Raw genomic sequence first — 17,812 nt, 5'->3', positions numbered from 1 at the left:
CTCGTTCTCCTAATACCTTAAGCCAGGTGACAGAGTAACTCCAGGATCCTCGCCAGCCCCGGGCAGCCACCAGAACCGCCATCAGCGAGGGGAAGAGAAATGAGGCACCCTCCATCCTCTTGTCACGCACACGCTTTCCAAGGCAGACGAGAAGCAATCCTCTGCTGTGCCAAGGCTGCATCCACCTCAAAGTAGAAAAAAGCAGGACTCCTGGTCCTCCCACACCTAGGCGGGGAACTCACCCTTTCCCGATGCTCCGGCCTACTGGCTCACCCACTGGGCCGAAACTTCCCACCGAGCTCCCAGAGATTTGGGAAGCAAGGAGAACCCCAACTGTTGCTGCGGTCCTCTCAGCCTCTCGGCCACAAAAAAGCCCTTAGAGTTGCTGTCAGTGCCTTGGCTGGGGGCTAGGGCCCTGGAAGCCTGCGACTGGGAGCAGGGAGTGTATTGGGGATCCACTCTGTAGAGTTCCCCAAATTCCTTCCCAAGCTGAGAATGGGTGTGCAGAAACACACACACACACACACCAGAGGCAAGCGTCCGAGCACTGGCCCCGCAAGTGCTCCAGGGTTATCAGGCGCTCGGCCTGCGCGGCGGTCTGGGGCCGAGCCCTGACAGCCAGATCTACCATCAATTTACCTTCCGCCGCCCCAGCTTCCCATTTAGCTTTTAACGTCAAATCCTACATTTTTGTCGGCTCCGGCCTGTCTAGAGCGCTTGTGATTTCGCTGCAGGAGTGATTGCTCTTAACAAAATGGCAGCAACCACATTATCCGAGCAATTAAAACAGGCTTTTTAACCGATCGCATGCAGGAGCTTGGAGACTATTTTCCTTTTTTTTTTTTTTTTTTTTTTAAACAAGGAAAGGGATTTGAATGGGAAGAAGTGTGTAGAAGAGAAAAATCTTAGGAGCGCAGAAGAAACGGTCGCCCAGCACATCTTTCACTTGCCCTGGACGAACAACCTGGGGCAGGAGTGTTGAGTGGCTGGGAGAATTGGGACATTGGGGCGTCCCCTCTGCTGAGATGATGGGTAATCTGGGATGTCCTGCGGATTGAAGTGTCTGGCCAGTCAGGGTGATTTTCCCATTAGGGAGCTTGGCCTCCTGGGATTTCCCACGGGCTGGAGTATCAGGTCTATGGGTTTCGGGCGGTTGGGGTTTCCAGGAGGGTTGAAAGGGCAAGGCGGTTCGGGTGCCGGATCTGGTATTGCTAGGCCAAAGGAAGCAGCCAGCAGGAGGGAAGGGGAGAGAGAGAGAGAGAGAGAGAGAGAGGCAGGCAGGGCCTGGCTTGGGCCAGACAAAGAAGCTGGGTGTGTGGAGGGCGGATTTAAAAGCATGTGTATTAGCAAGCTACTCCATGGCGATGGTGAGCCAGCGTCTTTTGATTCCCCTCCTTGGTGTTTAATAAACCAAAAGAAAGGTTAAACCAGCAGAAATGCGTTAAAGCTTGGATAGCCCAAAGCAGCTATCCAAGAGCGCAAAGGCACGTGTGCATGTTGAAGATAACTCTCCAGTTCAGCTTTTAAATCTCAAGGCTTCCAATACGGTTCACTCCGTCACTTTGGTATACTCCTTTCTTCCACTTCTAGGACCCAGAGTCTTTTCTTCTCCTGAGTCTGTGAAAATACAGACGCAGAACGCAGCTGGAGGCAGGAGAGGGAGGGAGCCACTCAAAAGGATCCAGAGCGCAAAAGAAAATCTGGGCGCGCCTCCTCCCACCCCCCATTGCTATAAACAAAGGCAAGTGTCTGTAAACACAGCCCCTCGCCCACCAGGTCGGCCCAGCGCCGGCTGACCCGAGGGGAGAAAGTTCAGATCGCTTTGGCCGAGTTGTTCTAACCCTTCGCCCTCGCGTTGTCAGCTGCCCGCAGAAGTCCGCAGAGCCACTTGCTGGTCTCTCCCCAGGAACTTGCCAATTCGCGCACGGCGGGCCTGATTCAGTCGGCAGCAGGCGGCGAGGTCTGAGCGGGCGCCGGGGAGGACTGTGAACCCCCAGGATATCCGAGGAGGATCTGTGCCCGCAGCCAAGGTGCAAACATCACCCCGAGGATGGGTTCCAAAATGGAAGTCCTCTGGGAAGCCTCTCCAACACCAGATTTATATACGCAGCGTTTCATGAAACAACCCGCTTTTTAATACGTTTCACCTTTCTACCCCAGTCACGCTCTGTCCCTCCCCGCCCCCGCTCTCTCCCCCCAGCCTGCAGAGTCAAATCCTTTATGGCACTTCAATTTCTCTGGTTTCTAGAGCAGAGCCTCAAGCGCTAGCCAAGCCCACGGGGAAAAGAGGCCGCAGGGACTTTCTTCCAGGATGTGTTAGGATTCGGGGAGACCCAAATCCCCCGGCAGAGTGCGGTCCCAGCGGCCTGTAGCTGTGGGAGGTGCTGGTGGCTTCTCCGGGCTGCACCGCTGCCGGGGAAGATTTCAGACGCCGCACCCTTAATATTGAGTTCCTAGTAGCTCCTGGTAAATCTGGCCCACTCCTCGCCCCCCCCCCCCGCCCCCAATCTGTGGTCTTGTTCGCGATTTCTTACTTGACAAGAAATTCCTTGTTACCTAATCATGGACTTTATTCTAAAGCTCTCGGCCCCACCCCAGCCCGCTCAGATGAGAATCCTCCGAGCTAGATTACAAGCAAAACCTCCTCCTTTCCTTTTCTTTTTTTCCTGCCTTGGATAAAATCCCTACATTTTGAATTAAGCACCCCAGCCTGGATCCTGCCGCTGTAATAACGCCTGGGATCTGCCTCACACCTCCTCCAGGGAAAATGGGCCTGTCCAAACAAAAACCCAAGCCCCCACCTCTCAGCATCTGGTTGATTTCAGGAAGAGGAAGACACCTTTCCACTTTCTGGGGGAAGTGCAGGAGGGTCTTGCCCAGACCCTCCTTCTAAGGACCACTCACTGGCAGCTGGAGGACAGGGAAGGAGCCGAGGAGATAGTGCTCAGGCCCCAGGACAGGATTTCCACAACTTCTGCCTTTAACAGAATCTCCTGGCCCTGCCTGGATCACAGGTCATGCTGATTGATAGGAACTACTGACTCTTTCAAATAAAGTTACAGGCAATTATGATAATTTAGTTTACTTCTGAATATTTTAAATATTATGAAAACAAGTATAACAGCATTGTTTTCAAAACTCCTTTGAGGTATCAACCATTAAAAGATTAGGGTTTGTAAAAAAAAAACACACACAGTGGTTTATTGAATACTTACAACGTTTACACCTTCAATATTAATTAAATTCCACTTAGTTTTAGAGGACGGAAGTGCACGAAACAAGCAGCTGTTGGAAACATCTTCGAATAAGGGACAACCACAGATGAAAGGACAGCACTAGATACTGACCCCAATGGAAATGTTAGCGGCCCTGTTTTCTGCTTTGAAATAAAACTTTATAATCCCCAGGAATATTTATATCCAAAGGCCAAGTATTAAACATACACTTCACGTACACACTAGTGTTCGCTGTCTTTATCTGGAAGGGATTAGGTGGCTGGGAATGGGGTAACGCTGGTGTCTACACAGCCAAGAGGAAACATTCACACACAGAGAACCTACGGGACGATGGGATCCCTTACCACGCGCGCGTCCTCTTCCTGTTAAAATATGGAATGCTTTTCTTCAAATATCCATTTTTTTTTTTTTTGGAGAGGGAAGCGGGGAGCAGATGCTTCAAAGGGGGACAAAAAGAGGGGGAAGGAAATTGCACATAAATAAACCGGATGATTCCAAATGCAAGAAGTCCTCAGAGCTGAGTGCCAAGGGCTTGCCTGGAGTCCTGGGTGTGTGTCTGGCGCCCTGGCCCCCAGCTCGCTCGCTCTGTCCTCCACCTCTTCTTCCTCACTGCTTGAGCTCCAGGGCCCAGACGTGCTGCGGCCAGCCTGTCCGGCCTTTGGTTTTCTTGTCGTTGCTGCTCACTGTGCTTTTCAAGATTTCATTCTGGGCAGAGAGGAGGCGAGGGTGAGAAGAGTGGAAAGAGACATTCAGAGAGGATACCTGCTTCCAATCTACCCTAGCGCTTCCTGGGCCAGAGGAGAGCTCCAGACAGAGAGGAACAGACTGGAGAGGGGGGTGGCTCCCAGTCCCAGCCCCTGCAGAAAATCTAGGAAGGTCTGCGCTGCCCTAGCTCCAACCGAGGCCTCCAGGCCGAAAGGCTCAACTACCGGATGGGCAAGTTTATAAACAACTGCCCGTTTTCCAGTCGTTTATGGAGAAGCTGGGGGCCTTTTTTTTTTTTTTTTTTCTGACTCCAGATGTAGAGGTGGGAGCGAGGGTTGGCGCTAAATCTGGTTTCTCTGTTTTCAATAGCAAGCCCAGATCCATGCACTAAGAAAAATGGGGCACAGGCTTGTCCGCCCTGGCCGGGGCCTTTCTCCCTCCGGCCCAGCAGTGCCTCTCCTCCCATTATTCTGAAGATCGCCACCAGTTTAGTTGGTGACCAAAGGACTGAAGGCCCCCAAGATGGAAAACCCAGCAAATGGAGTTATTTTCCAGGCCCTTCTTAGCAGTAGCCCTGTCTGGAACACCACTGCCCTCTGGGCCCTTGGTAGGAACCCTGACCAGCTGGGTACAATTTCATCTTATTGCTAATAACAACAGCCATGGTAACATTTGCGTTTTTGTTTTAAACTGTACAGGCTCATTCAAATAAAACTAGACATATCTGTGCAGTATACTCATGTGGGAAACTGCATCTTTACATCACAGCCAAAAGCAACACTGGAGCTGTATTTTGAAGTCTGGGCCCTGGAGCTTCTTTTATGTGTACCTTTATGTCTTCTGGCCATAGCCATAAGAACAAGCACAAACTCTCTTAGGGCTCATAATCCGGGGCAGCCTCACTCCCAAATGAGACCAACAGTGAAATAATCGGGAGAACTTTTCGGAGACTCACTCTAGAAATATCTGAAAGCAAGACCGAACTGGAGGCCAAGGGAAGGCTCTAACGGATACGGAATGAGGGTTTCAGGCCGGTGTGATCCGGCGGGGTAGCGGGACCAGCGAGGCTTGTCCTGGGTGCCTATGGGAGCAGCGGCTAACCTGGGGGGAAGGTGGGGGAGTAGAGAGGGGGAGAGACCACTGGCGCAAAGCGTCTCCTAAGATCTCCTCCAGCTGACACCCTCCCCCGATCTCCTCTGCTAAGGCAGGAAAGCCTTCCTACCACAACCTGGTGCAAAAACCCCTGGCGAGGGACACAGCCCAAAAATGCAGGATCTCATTCCTCAGCCCAATTGGAAAGCTCTAGGGAGCACCGTCCCCGGAACCTCGCACCTCCAACCTCCCGCCTGCCCCCAGGTACTGACCAGCTCCTTCTTCCTCTTCTCCTCTTTCACGTCTGTCTTCTTGATCTCCGCCTTGAAGGCCTCCGCCTCGCCGTTCTGGTCGTCCTTGGCCAGCAGGTCCATGAGGTAGGCGATATAGCTGGTGGCCAAGCGCAGCGTCTTGATCTTGGAGAGCTTGGTGTCGGCGGGCACGTTGGGGATGCACTCGCGCAGTTCGGCGAAGGCGCTGTTGATGCTCTGAGTCCTGCGCCGCTCCTTGCGGTTGGCGGTACCCCGGCGCTTCACCGGGCGCGGCCCCCCCAGGCCCGGGGGCCCGGCGCCCGGCGGCACCCCCCCGTAATGGGAGTGGTCCAGGCCGGCGGCGCCGCTGGCATACTCCGGACTGTAGGACAGGGCCATGCTGTAGTCGGGGGGCGACATCTCGGGGTGGCCGATGAGCCAGCCGTGGAAGTAGGGGTTCTCCTCGTGGCTGCAGCGGCTGGCGGCGGCGGCGGCAGCTGCGGCGGCGGCGGCGGCAAACGGGTAGCCCTCATGGTGCACCACCGGGTGGTGGGGGAAGCCCCCCACCAGACTCATCTCTCCCTCCGCGCCCCTCCACGCGCCCCAGCGTGCGCGCAGCCCCGCCGCGCCCTCGACCCGGGCCTCGGCTTCGGCGCTCCGCGTCCTCCCCCACCCCCCACCCCCCAAACCCCGGGCGCCCGGGCCGGCTCGGCAGCCGCAGAGGGGGCTGCTGCAGCCCGGGCCCCGGCCCCCCTCCTGGCCAGCCGGGCCTGCTTCAGAGGCGCTGCGGCCACCGGCTCCCCATGGGGCGCGGCGAGCTGGTCCCGGCACCGTGCGCCCCCGGCTGCCGCCGCCGCCGCCGCCGCCGCCGGCTCCCGCCTAGCTCCACCGCCCGCGCGCCGGCTCCTGCTTCCCGGGCTGCTGCGCGGAGGCAGACTCCTCTCGTGCTCATGCAAAGGTGCCCGGGCTCCTGCGAGGCTGCTTCGCGGAGTCCCAGGACTCCACTCCGGGGGCGCGCCGCTGGCGCCGAAGCTAACCCAGAATCCGGGGACGAGTCCGAGCCGCGGCTTGGAGGAGCCGGCCCGGCTCTGCGGGGCGGCTGCGGCGGGGTCGACTGCTCTCGGCAAAACGACCTCCGTGCGACCCTCCCCTTCCCGCCTCTTCCCCTCCCCCACCAGCCCGATCTGGGTTCTTGGGCGCTTATTGTTTTAATGAAATTTTTGGTGGTTGTTTTGGTCCTTGAATGTGATTTTAGCTGCGAGTAACGTGTCCACGCTCCTCTCGGGCTCTTTCGGTGGGTTTTCAGAGAGGTCTCAGTGCATCCATTTTCTCAGATCCTCTCCTTCTTTCGGGGCAAGGATCTGGGGCCCTGAAGTCAGCGCCCTGCAGCTCCAAGGCAGCGGCTCGGCCTCTCGGAGGGATGTGCGCGGTGGCCGAGGGGGCTCCCGGGCGGCGGCGGCGGGTCTCCTGGGCTGTTCGCGGGAGCAAGCGGATTTTCCCAGCAAGATCTCCATGTACAGCTACATCTTTAGGGCCGCTCGGGTTAATATATGTCGTCAGAGGCTCCTCACGCCAATCCCGGGGCGGCGGGGGCGGCGCCTCGCGCTCTCCGCAATAAAACTTTTTGATGTTCTCGTTGCTAATTGCCGAGGTCCTCTTCCAGGATTGGCTGCTCCCTCATAACCATAAGATAATTAAAACGAAGGGGGGCAGGGTTAAAAAAACTTTTTTATCAGCCAGAGGTTAATGCAAGTGTTTAACAGATGCTTCACTATTAAAATATTTCCCCCCCAAGTCTCAAATATTGAAGAATCTCAAACCAGGTACAGTATCACTGCTCTTTCTTTTCTGGTTAAAAAAAAAAAAAAAAAAGAAAGAAAGAAAGAAAAATAGAGAGAGAGAGAGAAAAAAAAAAAGAAAAACCGCAGACAGTTCTTGTCGAAGTGTTTTGTAGGTAACCGAAGCAAGAAGATAAGCAGCGGCCTGGTGCAGTTGCGTACGGGGCGGGGGGAGGGGGGCCAGGGCAGAGTGGCGGCGGCGGCCCCCGCTGCGGGGCCGCTGGAGTGGTGGGCGCAGTGTCCGCGGCGAGCGCGCACCGAGCGCTGGCCTTTCCCCTGGCACACGCTGGGAAACGCCCGTCGCCGGCTATCTGCTTACCCACCACAGTATCCCGGTCAGAGCTGGATTGTTTTTTGGGAGGGCTGGGGGCTCCTGTTACTGAGGCCTCTGTTGGACCTCCTGCTGGCGACCTCCGTCCAGCCGCTCATCCACGCTCCCATTCCCCGCTCTTCAGGGAGAGCCGCCCCCAGCGAAGACCTTGGCCGGTTTCGAGGTGTGGGCACCTCGGTTCCCCGAATCTGTGGTGTGGCCGCTATCGGTGTTCCCCTGGTTTAACTAGCCTGTTTGGTAAGTAACTGAATATTTTTTACAGCGTGTTCAGAGCTTATTTTCCCGTTTTTATGAACAAACATATAAATATATCTCTGCATTCCTGCCTCCCCCATAAAAGCGGGCATCTGTGGAAAGCAGGTTTAGTGATCGGAGGGGAACCATTAAACGCCCGTTTAAGAGGCAGGCCGGGAGGACGGCTCGTGGATGTTTAGACTGCCGGCCCCGGTGATCTTGAACGCATTAGAACGGAAAATGCATCTCCACTTGTAAGTCATCGGGCCGCGGGGCACCCGGGCCGCGGCGCCCGCGTGGCGTGAGCGTCTGGAGAGGGCTGGAGCGCGGCGCGCGGGAGCGAGGGCCACCGACAAAAGCTGAAATCACCCCCCCCTTCCCCCGGGAGGGGGCTTGGTCTCGAGCAGGGACTCGTGTGTCTTCGGTGTAGGAAAGGGGTCAGCGGGGGCTGCGTTGGAAGAAGTCGAGGGCACGGTGTACAGAGGCCGGTGCGGCAGAGGTGACCTGGGAGTGGCCTCTGGGCCGGGCCAGGGTAGCCTAAGGGCGACCAATGACTCCACCTGGGGCATCGCCCTGCCGAGGTAGGCAGGTCTGCCGCAGGCCGAGGAAGGAGCCTCTCGCACGAACGAAGACCCTCCTGTCCTTGCCGGCGGGTTGCTGGCCGCCGAAGGTACGGTTGGAGAAGGGAAGAAACACGTGAAGGATGTAAAAATCCAGGCTGGGAGTGTGCAGGGCCCGTTTTTTCCTTTGGGTGAGAGGAAATTTTCCTGGGATCTCCCAGCAGAGCATCTTAAGGCAGAGAACAGGCTGAAAGCAAGCTCCTTGGTAAGCTGGGAACCAAACAGCCACCTCGGCTTGGGTGGGTCTGCCGTTTTCAGCACAAGGAGAATCTTTTAAAGACCCGGTTCTCCAAGGAGAGAATACAGGTAGTGTGTTTACATTTTCACAGGGAAGCAAACCCTGAATGTGTAAATATTGGTAGTCCAATCCCCTGAAATTTGATACATTTTTTAAAAGTCTGTTTATAAAAACAGGTTTAGGCCATGGGAGCAGGTAGACAAAGCAAGATGGTTGGGTCAAGGGAAAGTAGTTGGTGACTGTTTTCAGATCTAGAGTTTTGGGGATTGAAGGGAGGGAGAAAAATCAAAGGAGGGCTGGGTTGGGGACCGCAACGCTCCGTTCACCAGAGATGAGTGGCCTCTGTTGCAAAAGCTTCAGAACTCACCACTGTTAGCCTTTCTCATGCTCTTTTAATTGAAACAAACAAAAAAATGGGTGAATCACTTCATGGCTCCAGATGGCATCACAAGTGATAAAAGAAATGGACAACATGGGACAGCAAAAGTCGTAAAAGATCTAATCTGAACATCAGTTCTCACTGACAGCATCATTATCAGTTAATTACCACAGTCCAAGGGTCTAAGGCCTCACGTATCTCAGAAACCCAAACCCAGGGGCTATCATCATAGAAAGGCAGGCCTGCAGGAGGCCTGGAGAGAGGGGACAAACAGTGAACTCTAGGGGTATGCACACATTGCAGTAACTGACTCTTGGAGGCAAAACTGGCCTTGACTGACTGAGCTCTCCCGGGTGTATCTATTTTTTTCCTTTCTGTGTCCTTTGCCGTGTTGTACTCCAGTGTCCCGGGATGTTGAGTCCACCAGGCACTTTGAAAAGCTGCAAAAACAAGATGCCATGTCAAGCTGGCCCTTAATTTAGGTGGCCTGTACCTCTAGGGGTGGTTATGGAGGAGAAGTTGGTGCTGGTGATGAGGGACAAAGAGAAGGAAGGAAGGAAGAGAAAAGGGTACAGTCCCAGCTTGATATCAACCTGGGAAACCCACCCCTGCCTGGGCTGTAACAGTGTGGCTTCTGTTGTGCTGCTCTCCAACCCGGCTATTGCCTACAATACTCAATGGGCTCAGGAAACTGAGACAGTGCCTATGGAGGACCCGCCTGGGGACCCGCCTGGGGACCTGCAGCAGGCAGCCTAGTGAGGGAACTTGTCTGCTTTGATGGGAGGCTGGGGATTGCACTGCTGCAATCCTCCGTCCCTGGATCCAAAGGCTGCTTCACGGGGCAGTAGCCTGGGTTTGGCAGGGTCCTTGTGATGCTGCTCCGTGGCCTTCCTTGTGGCTGATGGTGTCCCCGCTGTGCTGCACATTGTATCTGCACACAGCCACACGCAGAACCCAGAACCCGATTCAAACAGCTTTTTGCGCCCACGTCTGTTGTCTCCTTCCCTGCACTCCCACTATTTCCCCTGGAGAAGATTCAAAGAGCCTGAGGAGAAGCTGAGCACTCCCTTGCAAACATTTTGGTCTTGTGAGATATTACTTTTAAAAATCAATCTGGTTTAAACTAAATATTTTTTTAATCTTCAATCTGTTTTTAGGGGAAAATTCAGATCTTTTGAGGTATTTATTATTTCAAGGGCAAGAGCAGTTTTGTATCTTGTGTTTTGCTCATGAGAACTCAAAATAAACTGGACCTGAAAAGAACCAGGCCAGAGGCCATAAACACACATTTTATATTTACAGGAATTATGGCTCAGTTCCCTTCGTCATCTTTCGAATCTCGTTTTACCTTATTTTCCTAACCTCGTAGAAGTGATTCTGAGCGTTCCCTTCAGTAACTACCACACTGTTATATAAGGCAAGCTGAGAACACGCTAAGAACCCCAGAAAGAGCATCAAGCCTGGAAGGTGACAGAAAAAAGCAATATGTTCCTCAAGGGGTAATCTCAGCCCTGCCTGCTGCGAGGACAGTGCTGTTGGCGACACACTGATGACTCTGTCCTGAGGTGGGAGTCACCTCACATGGTAGCCACTTAGTCCTAGGAGGTTTGGGATGTGTTTCTGAGTGGCAGTGGGTTTTTTTTTTCTTGGTTTCTTTTTGGGAAATGGTTGTCTACAGATTGGACAAGTGGCAATGGCTCCAGAAATGTGGTGGTGCTCAAAGCAGAGAAGGCAGAATCAAGTTTGGTTGGAATTTTATGTCTATTTCAAAAACGAAGGGCATGAAAAGCTGCCCTCCACTCTTATGCGGCTTTATTTCTTCTGAGCAAATTCTTTTTGGATTTTGGAGGTGGGGGCAGGGTCTTTGGGCGAAGGGGCCCCCTTTCCTCCTCCTTCCCATCCAGAGCAGATCTGTGGAGCTAGAAGGGGGAGGGACTGCCCTGATGGCTGCAGAGGGGCTGACTGGGAATTAATTAAGTCTGGAAATGAATATTGAGATTGAATTGTAAATTCAAAGCAGCAGTGGAGAAAATCAGGACTCTTCCCTGCCTGTACATTTCCCCCCTGCTCTCTCCACTCCCTTGTTCTTTCCCTTCCTCCTTTGTCATTTGTCCTCAAACGTTTGGATCTACAAGGATTTTTTCTTTTCCTGTCACTGAACCTTAGACTGATGTGCAAGAATGAGATACTGGTTCATCTTTAAGTCCTTGAAGAAAAATCTTAATGTCCAGTATTACAAGCTTCAGGTTTTCCATTTTCCCCAAATAATAAATGACTAGATCCCCACATTAAGTGGTAGATAATGTTACTGCTCTGGAGCATTTTCACTGATAAAGGAGAACTAACTACTTTGCCAGGCATTCAAGTCTGTCTGTAAGGCTAAAATATTTGTTTAGAATAAAGGAAACCTATGACAGTGTTGTGAAGATGCCCCATCTGAGGCACCATGAGGTGTGTACATGGGAGGCGATACATCTCATCTCTGTGAATCTTTGCTAATTTGTAGTAATGTATAGGGTTAGAGCAAAAGTAGCATAAGATAAAAATTCCTCCCACAGGATGTATGCTGAATATTCATCCACATTATTGTTTCAAGCAAATTGCCTACACAAAGCAATATTTTCTTCCTAACTGGGAGGAAATATTCAATATTCACTTCAGGTTGTCATTGTGATTTTTCACATTTACTCCATGAAAATAGAAAGGAATAGACTCAACTAGTATGCAGTGCAAATCTGGTGTTCTGAATAAAATATGAGTAAAAATCACAACGTAAACTATAGGGCATTGGAGAAACCATTTATGTGGCCGAAATATTTGCTTGTGACTTGAGGTGGGGGTGCATTCCCAGATCTCACTGCAGTGTTGGTCACATTCCTGGGAAGCCCTGTTTTGTGGTTTCCTTTGCAAATTCAGAGAGATGGATTCCTTTAACTCTGACAGTTTCTTCCAAATCATTCCTACATTCTTCTAGGGCCTTTTCTTATAGACAAGGGACTTGAGCCAGGATGGTTAGGTTTCAGGTTAACAAAAAGAAACACTTTTATTGTCAATATTAATGGCAAACCTCGATTTTTACAAGGCTTGGGTTTAGCAGCATGAGCAGATCAAAAGCAGCTTGGCTTGATTTCTCCATATTCTCTGGAGCTTAGACAATTAACTGCAATTTTGCTGCTAACGAAACAACACAAAAAGTTAGTTACAGAAATGTTAAAGTTCATCTTTTAGCAGAGATGTTAACCTGTGTGCAACATATCAGAATCTCATAAATTTATCCCCAGATCTTGAATTGAGTTTTAAAAAGAAACTCCTCAAGAAAGTGTTGCATGAACAGTGTCCTCATTTGCAATGGCGAGATCTGTTTCAGTGTGTGCAGTACACCCTCGCTTCTCTGGCTGGCGGGGTAAGGATCCGGCAGACTGAGGTCTCCCTGGTAATTTGGGTACACCGAGTCTCCAGTTAATGATAGATAATCAGCCTTTGGGTCATTCGGTCATTCTCTTATTACAAACTCCTCCTGCTCTCTCTGATCTCCTTTCAAACTAAATTTCACACAAACAAATAAAGCAAGACAGGGACAAGTTCTTAAAAAAAGAGGGAGAAATATTAGAAACTCCTGATACAGAACTCTAAACAAGGAAAGGCAAGCTAAAAGAGGATAGGAAAGAACATCTTATCAAAATGAACATGTTGTGTACAAAACATTAAAAGAAAAGGCTCTGGTTTCTGTTAAAGTGACAGAAAATTAAAATAAAAATAATTGCAGACAGAAAAGTTATAATATAAACAGAGAAGGCAGGATGCTTGCTGGGAATGCGCAGCACTAGGAGGCTAATTTGTTGTTACAGATTATATATCTGCATCATGATTGGAGAGACGCTACTTTGTTCCATATTCCAGAAGAGAATGGTTTTCTTTTTAACATTTGTGTGAGTGCCCACTTAACACAGGCCAAAACCTCGAGGAACAACAACAATAAATAAATAAATAAATAAATAAATAAAGGAATTGCATTCTTCTTGCAAAGCATCCAACTTCAAACGAAGAAATTGGTTGCTTACGGAAAAAGCAGAATTCCATTCAGAATGCATTTGGAGACTTCCCTAAATCGCTGTGACTGATGCTTTCTTATTTTGCTGACAGAAAGCAAAGTTCATTCTTAGGAACCTACAGCTGAAACCAGTCCTCCCCATTCCCTGGGGTTTTCGCTTCCCCAGGCTACATGACTTTAGAAAGGCAAACTTTGGATTGGCCAAGGTGCATCTCAGACCAGATCCCTTAGGAAGACTTGAGAAGGTGAGGCTCTGGCAGTAAGGAGCTCGGGCGAGAGCGCCCCTAGTGCCGCTTTCCTGTTCTGCCCTTGATGGTCCAGTTTGGTCTAAGCTCAGGGTCCCCAGTGCATGTCATCCCCAAACCTTAGGTTTCCACTCCTAAGAGGGATCGTAACTTTGGCTTAGGGCTTGACTAACCCCCAATTCTCCAAGTCAGAGAGGCAGCTGGAAGACAGTAGCAGGTAGGTGAAAGTGTCAATTCCACATTTTCCCCAAGGGTGGGTCTATCTGCCTCCAGTGTTGGAGAATCCACACCTCTTTGTTTCTTCTAGGTCCAGACTAAATGCCACCTCCTCCGAGAAGCCTTTCCAAGATATTGCTTCCGATCCTTGTCTCCCCGGATCAAGTCTTTGCTGAACTTTCTGGTGCTTGCACTCACATTCTCTTTGGCAGATCTCTGTCGCCTCTGTGACTGTCGCTGCCTCCACAGCTCCATCAATGCATTGCATCAAAAAGGTGCTTAACCAGCTCGGGTAAAAACAGACGATTTCGAGAAACCGGGAACATTCTAAGTACCCCAGTTGCAATGGGATTCATTGCCTGTATTCTTGGATCACCTGGGTCAGTCTGGCCTCTCGGTGCGACCACCTCCAAGGCCCTGCGCCAAGGAGCCGAGGGTCGGCTCCCCACAGACAAGCTGCCCCTGTGTGTAAGGCTTCGTTTCCCCTTAGGAACAGTGGCGACGACGACGCGAACCTCTGTGTGTGGAGGCTGCAGGAGATGAGTTTAAGGCGACCCTGAGAGAGAGGCTCCTGATCCGTGGGTGCACTCAATAAATATTCACGTACTTTCTCTTCCTGCCCCTTTGGTTTTATCCCACTCTTCCAGCTGCCCGAAGGACCAGCTCCACAGCGACGGGTGCCAGCCCCAACAGGTGTGTGCTTTCCGCGCCGCTCGCCGATCCGCACTGGCCCGCCTTGGTGCCTCAGTGCCCCGCGAAACCGCAACTCCGCGGGCATCGCCTGGGCCTCGGCCCCTGAGGACGGAGGGCGCCGTAGAGCTACATGCGCACAACTGGGGGTCAGGGCAGCGGCCGGAGCCACCACCCCGCGTTTACACCGCCTGCTCTTCAGCCACGGAGAGGCCTGCGGGTTTGTCCCCTCCAACCTGGTTAAATTCTCGTTGTGGTGCTCCCCTCGGCCTCACCCCATCCCTTAAGGTTTTCGTCGCGGATAAGGCGGGTGTTCCCTGCTGCAGGCCGGGTGAGGTCGCCGCTCCGGGCGGGACGCAGCCCCGGCTCGGTCCAGCCCATCTCCGAGAACTTTTCGCCTGAGGCGGGCAGGAAGGGGTTAACCGCGCCCCTTTCCCACTTTCACCTCGGAGCCCCTAGTGCTGGGCGAAGGCCACTGCTTCCCTCCTGAGGTCTCATTAGGGAAACCCTCACCGCTATTTTCAACATTTCCTCAATCAAGTGCCTTTAAATAGAGCTGCACAAACAAATTGGCGGCAAAAGCGTAGATCTTGTCACGATTGAGACCAATCCAATATTTCAGCCTTGTTTGCTTTGCAATTACGGGTTGGCTTGTGGCTGCGGTGCCACCGGGGCCAATCTGCAGCCGGCGGCTTTCTCCTCTGCACCTTGGGCGGGTGGAGGAAGCGACCCGCGCGGAGCCGCTGCGGGGACGGGGGTGGGGTGGGGTGCGGTGGGGGTGGTGGTGGTGGCGCAGGGCAGGTGACACGCGGCCGCGGGTGCGTGGGAGCCGTCGCCAGACCCCAGTGCCAAGGGCGCGCAGAGCAGCGCGAAAGGGGAGAGCCCGCGCCGCTGAGGCACACGCCGCGACGGCAATAAAGCTGCACTTCGCACATGGAAATCAGTGTTGCGTCCTTACTGGCTTCTCCTCTGCACCCCTCCCCCGTGTGCCCCTCTATCCCGTGGCGCTTTGCATTTTCCTTCAGTGTGGCTTAGCGGTTACTGGATTTCTCCTTCTCCCTCGCTGTGAAACTGCTAACATGATTTGTTATATTTTCCATAGCTGCTTATTCTTGTTTGACTTTTTGTACAAAGTCCCTTTAAATCTGCTGCAGGACGGGTAACGCTCCAAGCCCTTTGGATGAGCCCCTGCAGGCGTGTGGCTGCCCCCTGCCCACTTTTAATTCTTTCGGGATAACTCTTCTGTGTAAATCATTCCCTGGGTGCCTCCATCGGTCATCGCGCGGGCCAGCCCAGTTTCTATCAGCGGAACAGTAGTTAACTCAAATCAGGTCTTAAGCCTTCTGTTTCACAGACAATTAAATCTTGGCTGCTGTTTAACAAAATTGTAATATTTACTCTGCTCTATACCGTGGAGCACTTTTAAAGTAGAAAGCACACACACACAAATGCTACATTTCAAAAAGAAAATATGCTAATAAATCTCTTTTTATGGATTCTCTCTGCATAAGTGGAAACAACATGATTTAAATCCCCAACACCCCACCCCCTTTAGAGACACAGCTGAAGTTATACAGATACTGTCTTCCACAGGGTCCCCATCTTCCGGGCGGGGGAAGCTCCTGCAGTTACTACATTCAATTCAGCTTCAAAGGTTTCCTTCCCCACCCCAATCCATATGATAGGTAAGAAGGATCATCATATGATAAAATTTTAAACGTGGAATCTATTTCTCATGTGGATTCAAGACACAGAGGTGTGATTTCATATTACTTTCTAAATGAATATTCATTTTCCCCTCTGTCAGTTTCTGAAGGAATGGGAAGTTGAGGCAGAGAAATTTTTTATGAGACTCTGGAGTATGTGCTAAAATATGCTTCTTTATTTTTAAAGAATGTGTAAGGTGTAGACCTACATTTGTTTGCTGGTTGTCATAAATTCGTAGCCATTTGATCCAATAGGCAAACTATTACATTTAATTTTTTTTTTTTTTTTTTAGTTTATAGTCCAACTTGGGTTATATCTTCACTATTCTGGATCATCCTCCTATTATAATATTTTGGTTCTCAATCTTATTTAAAGCAAATTTCAGAAGTTATTGTTTCATAAAATTGTGCAATAACAAAGCCACAGAATAGTATTTTAAATCCTTATGGTCATGCATACTCATGTATCTTTCACACACAGTTTGCTAGCTAACTGATTGCTTTAGGAAGTCAAGCGCTAAGAAGCTAAAGCAGCTAGAAAGAATTCATAAGAATAATGCTTTCATAAAAAAATTGGTCTGGCATATTATTCAATGCACAAATTAGAATACTACTTTCATGTGTGTTAATGCTTAAGAGTAAAACTGCTAGAATGTCTTAACCATTAGCATGTTTTACCACTCCACTTTCAAATGGGTGATCTCAGATAATTATGAAGATTTTGATGTTAATCCCACATTAAGTGAACAAGTATTATAATAATCTTAAAGCATTATTATTCTCATATAAATGCCAACAAACACAATTGTAGAGGGAACACAATTACTTTTTATCTGACATTATCCTATAAGAATATGGCCATATTCATTTCTTTGAAAATCAGAGCAGTTTTCAATTACTTTTTAAGCAGAACTTTTTTCAACATAGCATTTTGCAATGCCTATAAACCACAGCAACTTGATACTGACAGATACACATTTTTCCTACATTATTATTCATTAACCTCTTTGGAAACTCACTAAAATAGAATAATACTCAAAAATATAAACACATAAAGAACAATTATTAGGTTCTACATATTTATTTAGGTAAGCCAATATTATTAAATTAAAAACATGTGCCTGGCATATAAATGCTTCTTTAGGAATTCTTTTTTGGATGAACAGTCATTTTTTAACCAACTCAGATTTTCAAATACTGATTTTTCACTCTGAACAGGCCTTGCATTGTTTTCAACAGTAGCTCCTGGAACAATATCGTTCTTAGTATTTCAGACTTTCAAACAACAATTGGAATTGGATAAATGCTTTCAGCTGGGAGTACTTTCCTAATACCTCTGTAGGTAATAGGAGTCTCTATTTGTATTGGGTGAAAAACGGACACTGTCCTGGACAAACTGCCTACATTCTACAGAATCTCCTGGAAAATAGTTTTTCTGTGTGATTGCTTGTGGTTCATCTAAAAAGATTATATTAAAATTTTAAAAGTGTAATGCTTTTCTAATTATATTTGTAAAGTGATGACTTAAAGAGATATATAAAAATTAGGCAGGAAGAATGCAACATTCAGCAACAAAATATGAAGAAATTTGCTTGAGAGAGTCTAGCAGGAGAATGGCTCTACATAACCCAATAGATTGTTGTTGACTTTCCCGATTCAATGACTTTAAAATTGACTTTCTCCTTGAAGACACTCAACCAAGGAAATATGTGTAAATTTTGTATTTTGGAAAATATTAGCCTACTGTGATTTTAAATATTAAATTAAAATATAAACACCTTTAATTATTGGGTCAATGTTTTTTCTAAAAGAATGTGTGGTATAAAAATTAATGTCAAATTTTCTTCAAATACAGTTTAAACTGGAATGATAAAGTGTATCCATGACATAATTTCCATAAACCCTAACTTGTCAAGAAAGAAGTGCAAAAGTTTTCTTGGGAAAAACTGGGCAGCTTAACTGTTGTTAATCTAGGATAAA

The 17,812-nt window shown here is 49.8% G+C and overlaps 1 protein-coding gene across 1 annotated transcript; it reads right to left on the bottom strand.

Annotated features, from left to right (window-relative positions):
- Nucleotides 1-3,178: 3,178 nt before the first annotated feature.
- HAND2 (heart and neural crest derivatives expressed 2) lies at nt 3,179-5,931 on the bottom strand. The gene is made up of 2 exons (XM_062212991.1): nt 5,306-5,931; nt 3,179-3,941 (listed from the first exon to the last, which is right to left on the bottom strand). Exons 1-2 carry the CDS (start codon nt 5,858-5,860, stop codon nt 3,843-3,845), a joined length of 654 nt encoding a protein of 217 aa, XP_062068975.1. The 5' UTR covers nt 5,861-5,931; the 3' UTR covers nt 3,179-3,842.
- Nucleotides 5,932-17,812: the final 11,881 nt, after the last annotated feature.

Source organism: Lepus europaeus, chromosome 16 (genome assembly GCF_033115175.1).
Source record: "Lepus europaeus isolate LE1 chromosome 16, mLepTim1.pri, whole genome shotgun sequence".
Lineage (NCBI taxonomy): Eukaryota > Metazoa > Chordata > Mammalia > Lagomorpha > Leporidae > Lepus > Lepus europaeus.
The sequence above is the reverse complement of the archived record's forward strand: the minus strand, read 5'-3'. Positions and strand labels throughout refer to the sequence as shown.

What these genes read in the sequence shown, in the direction of transcription:
- HAND2 (XM_062212991.1), bottom strand. Translation starts at nt 5,860, where the DNA reads ATGAGTCTGGTGGGGGGCTTCCCCCACCACCCGGTGGTGCACCATGAG. An exon ending in AGAAGAGGAAGAAGGAGCTG is followed by an intron (nt 3,942 to 5,305) that starts GTCAGTACCTGG and finishes CTCTCTGCCCAG; the next exon opens with AATGAAATCTTGAAAAGCAC.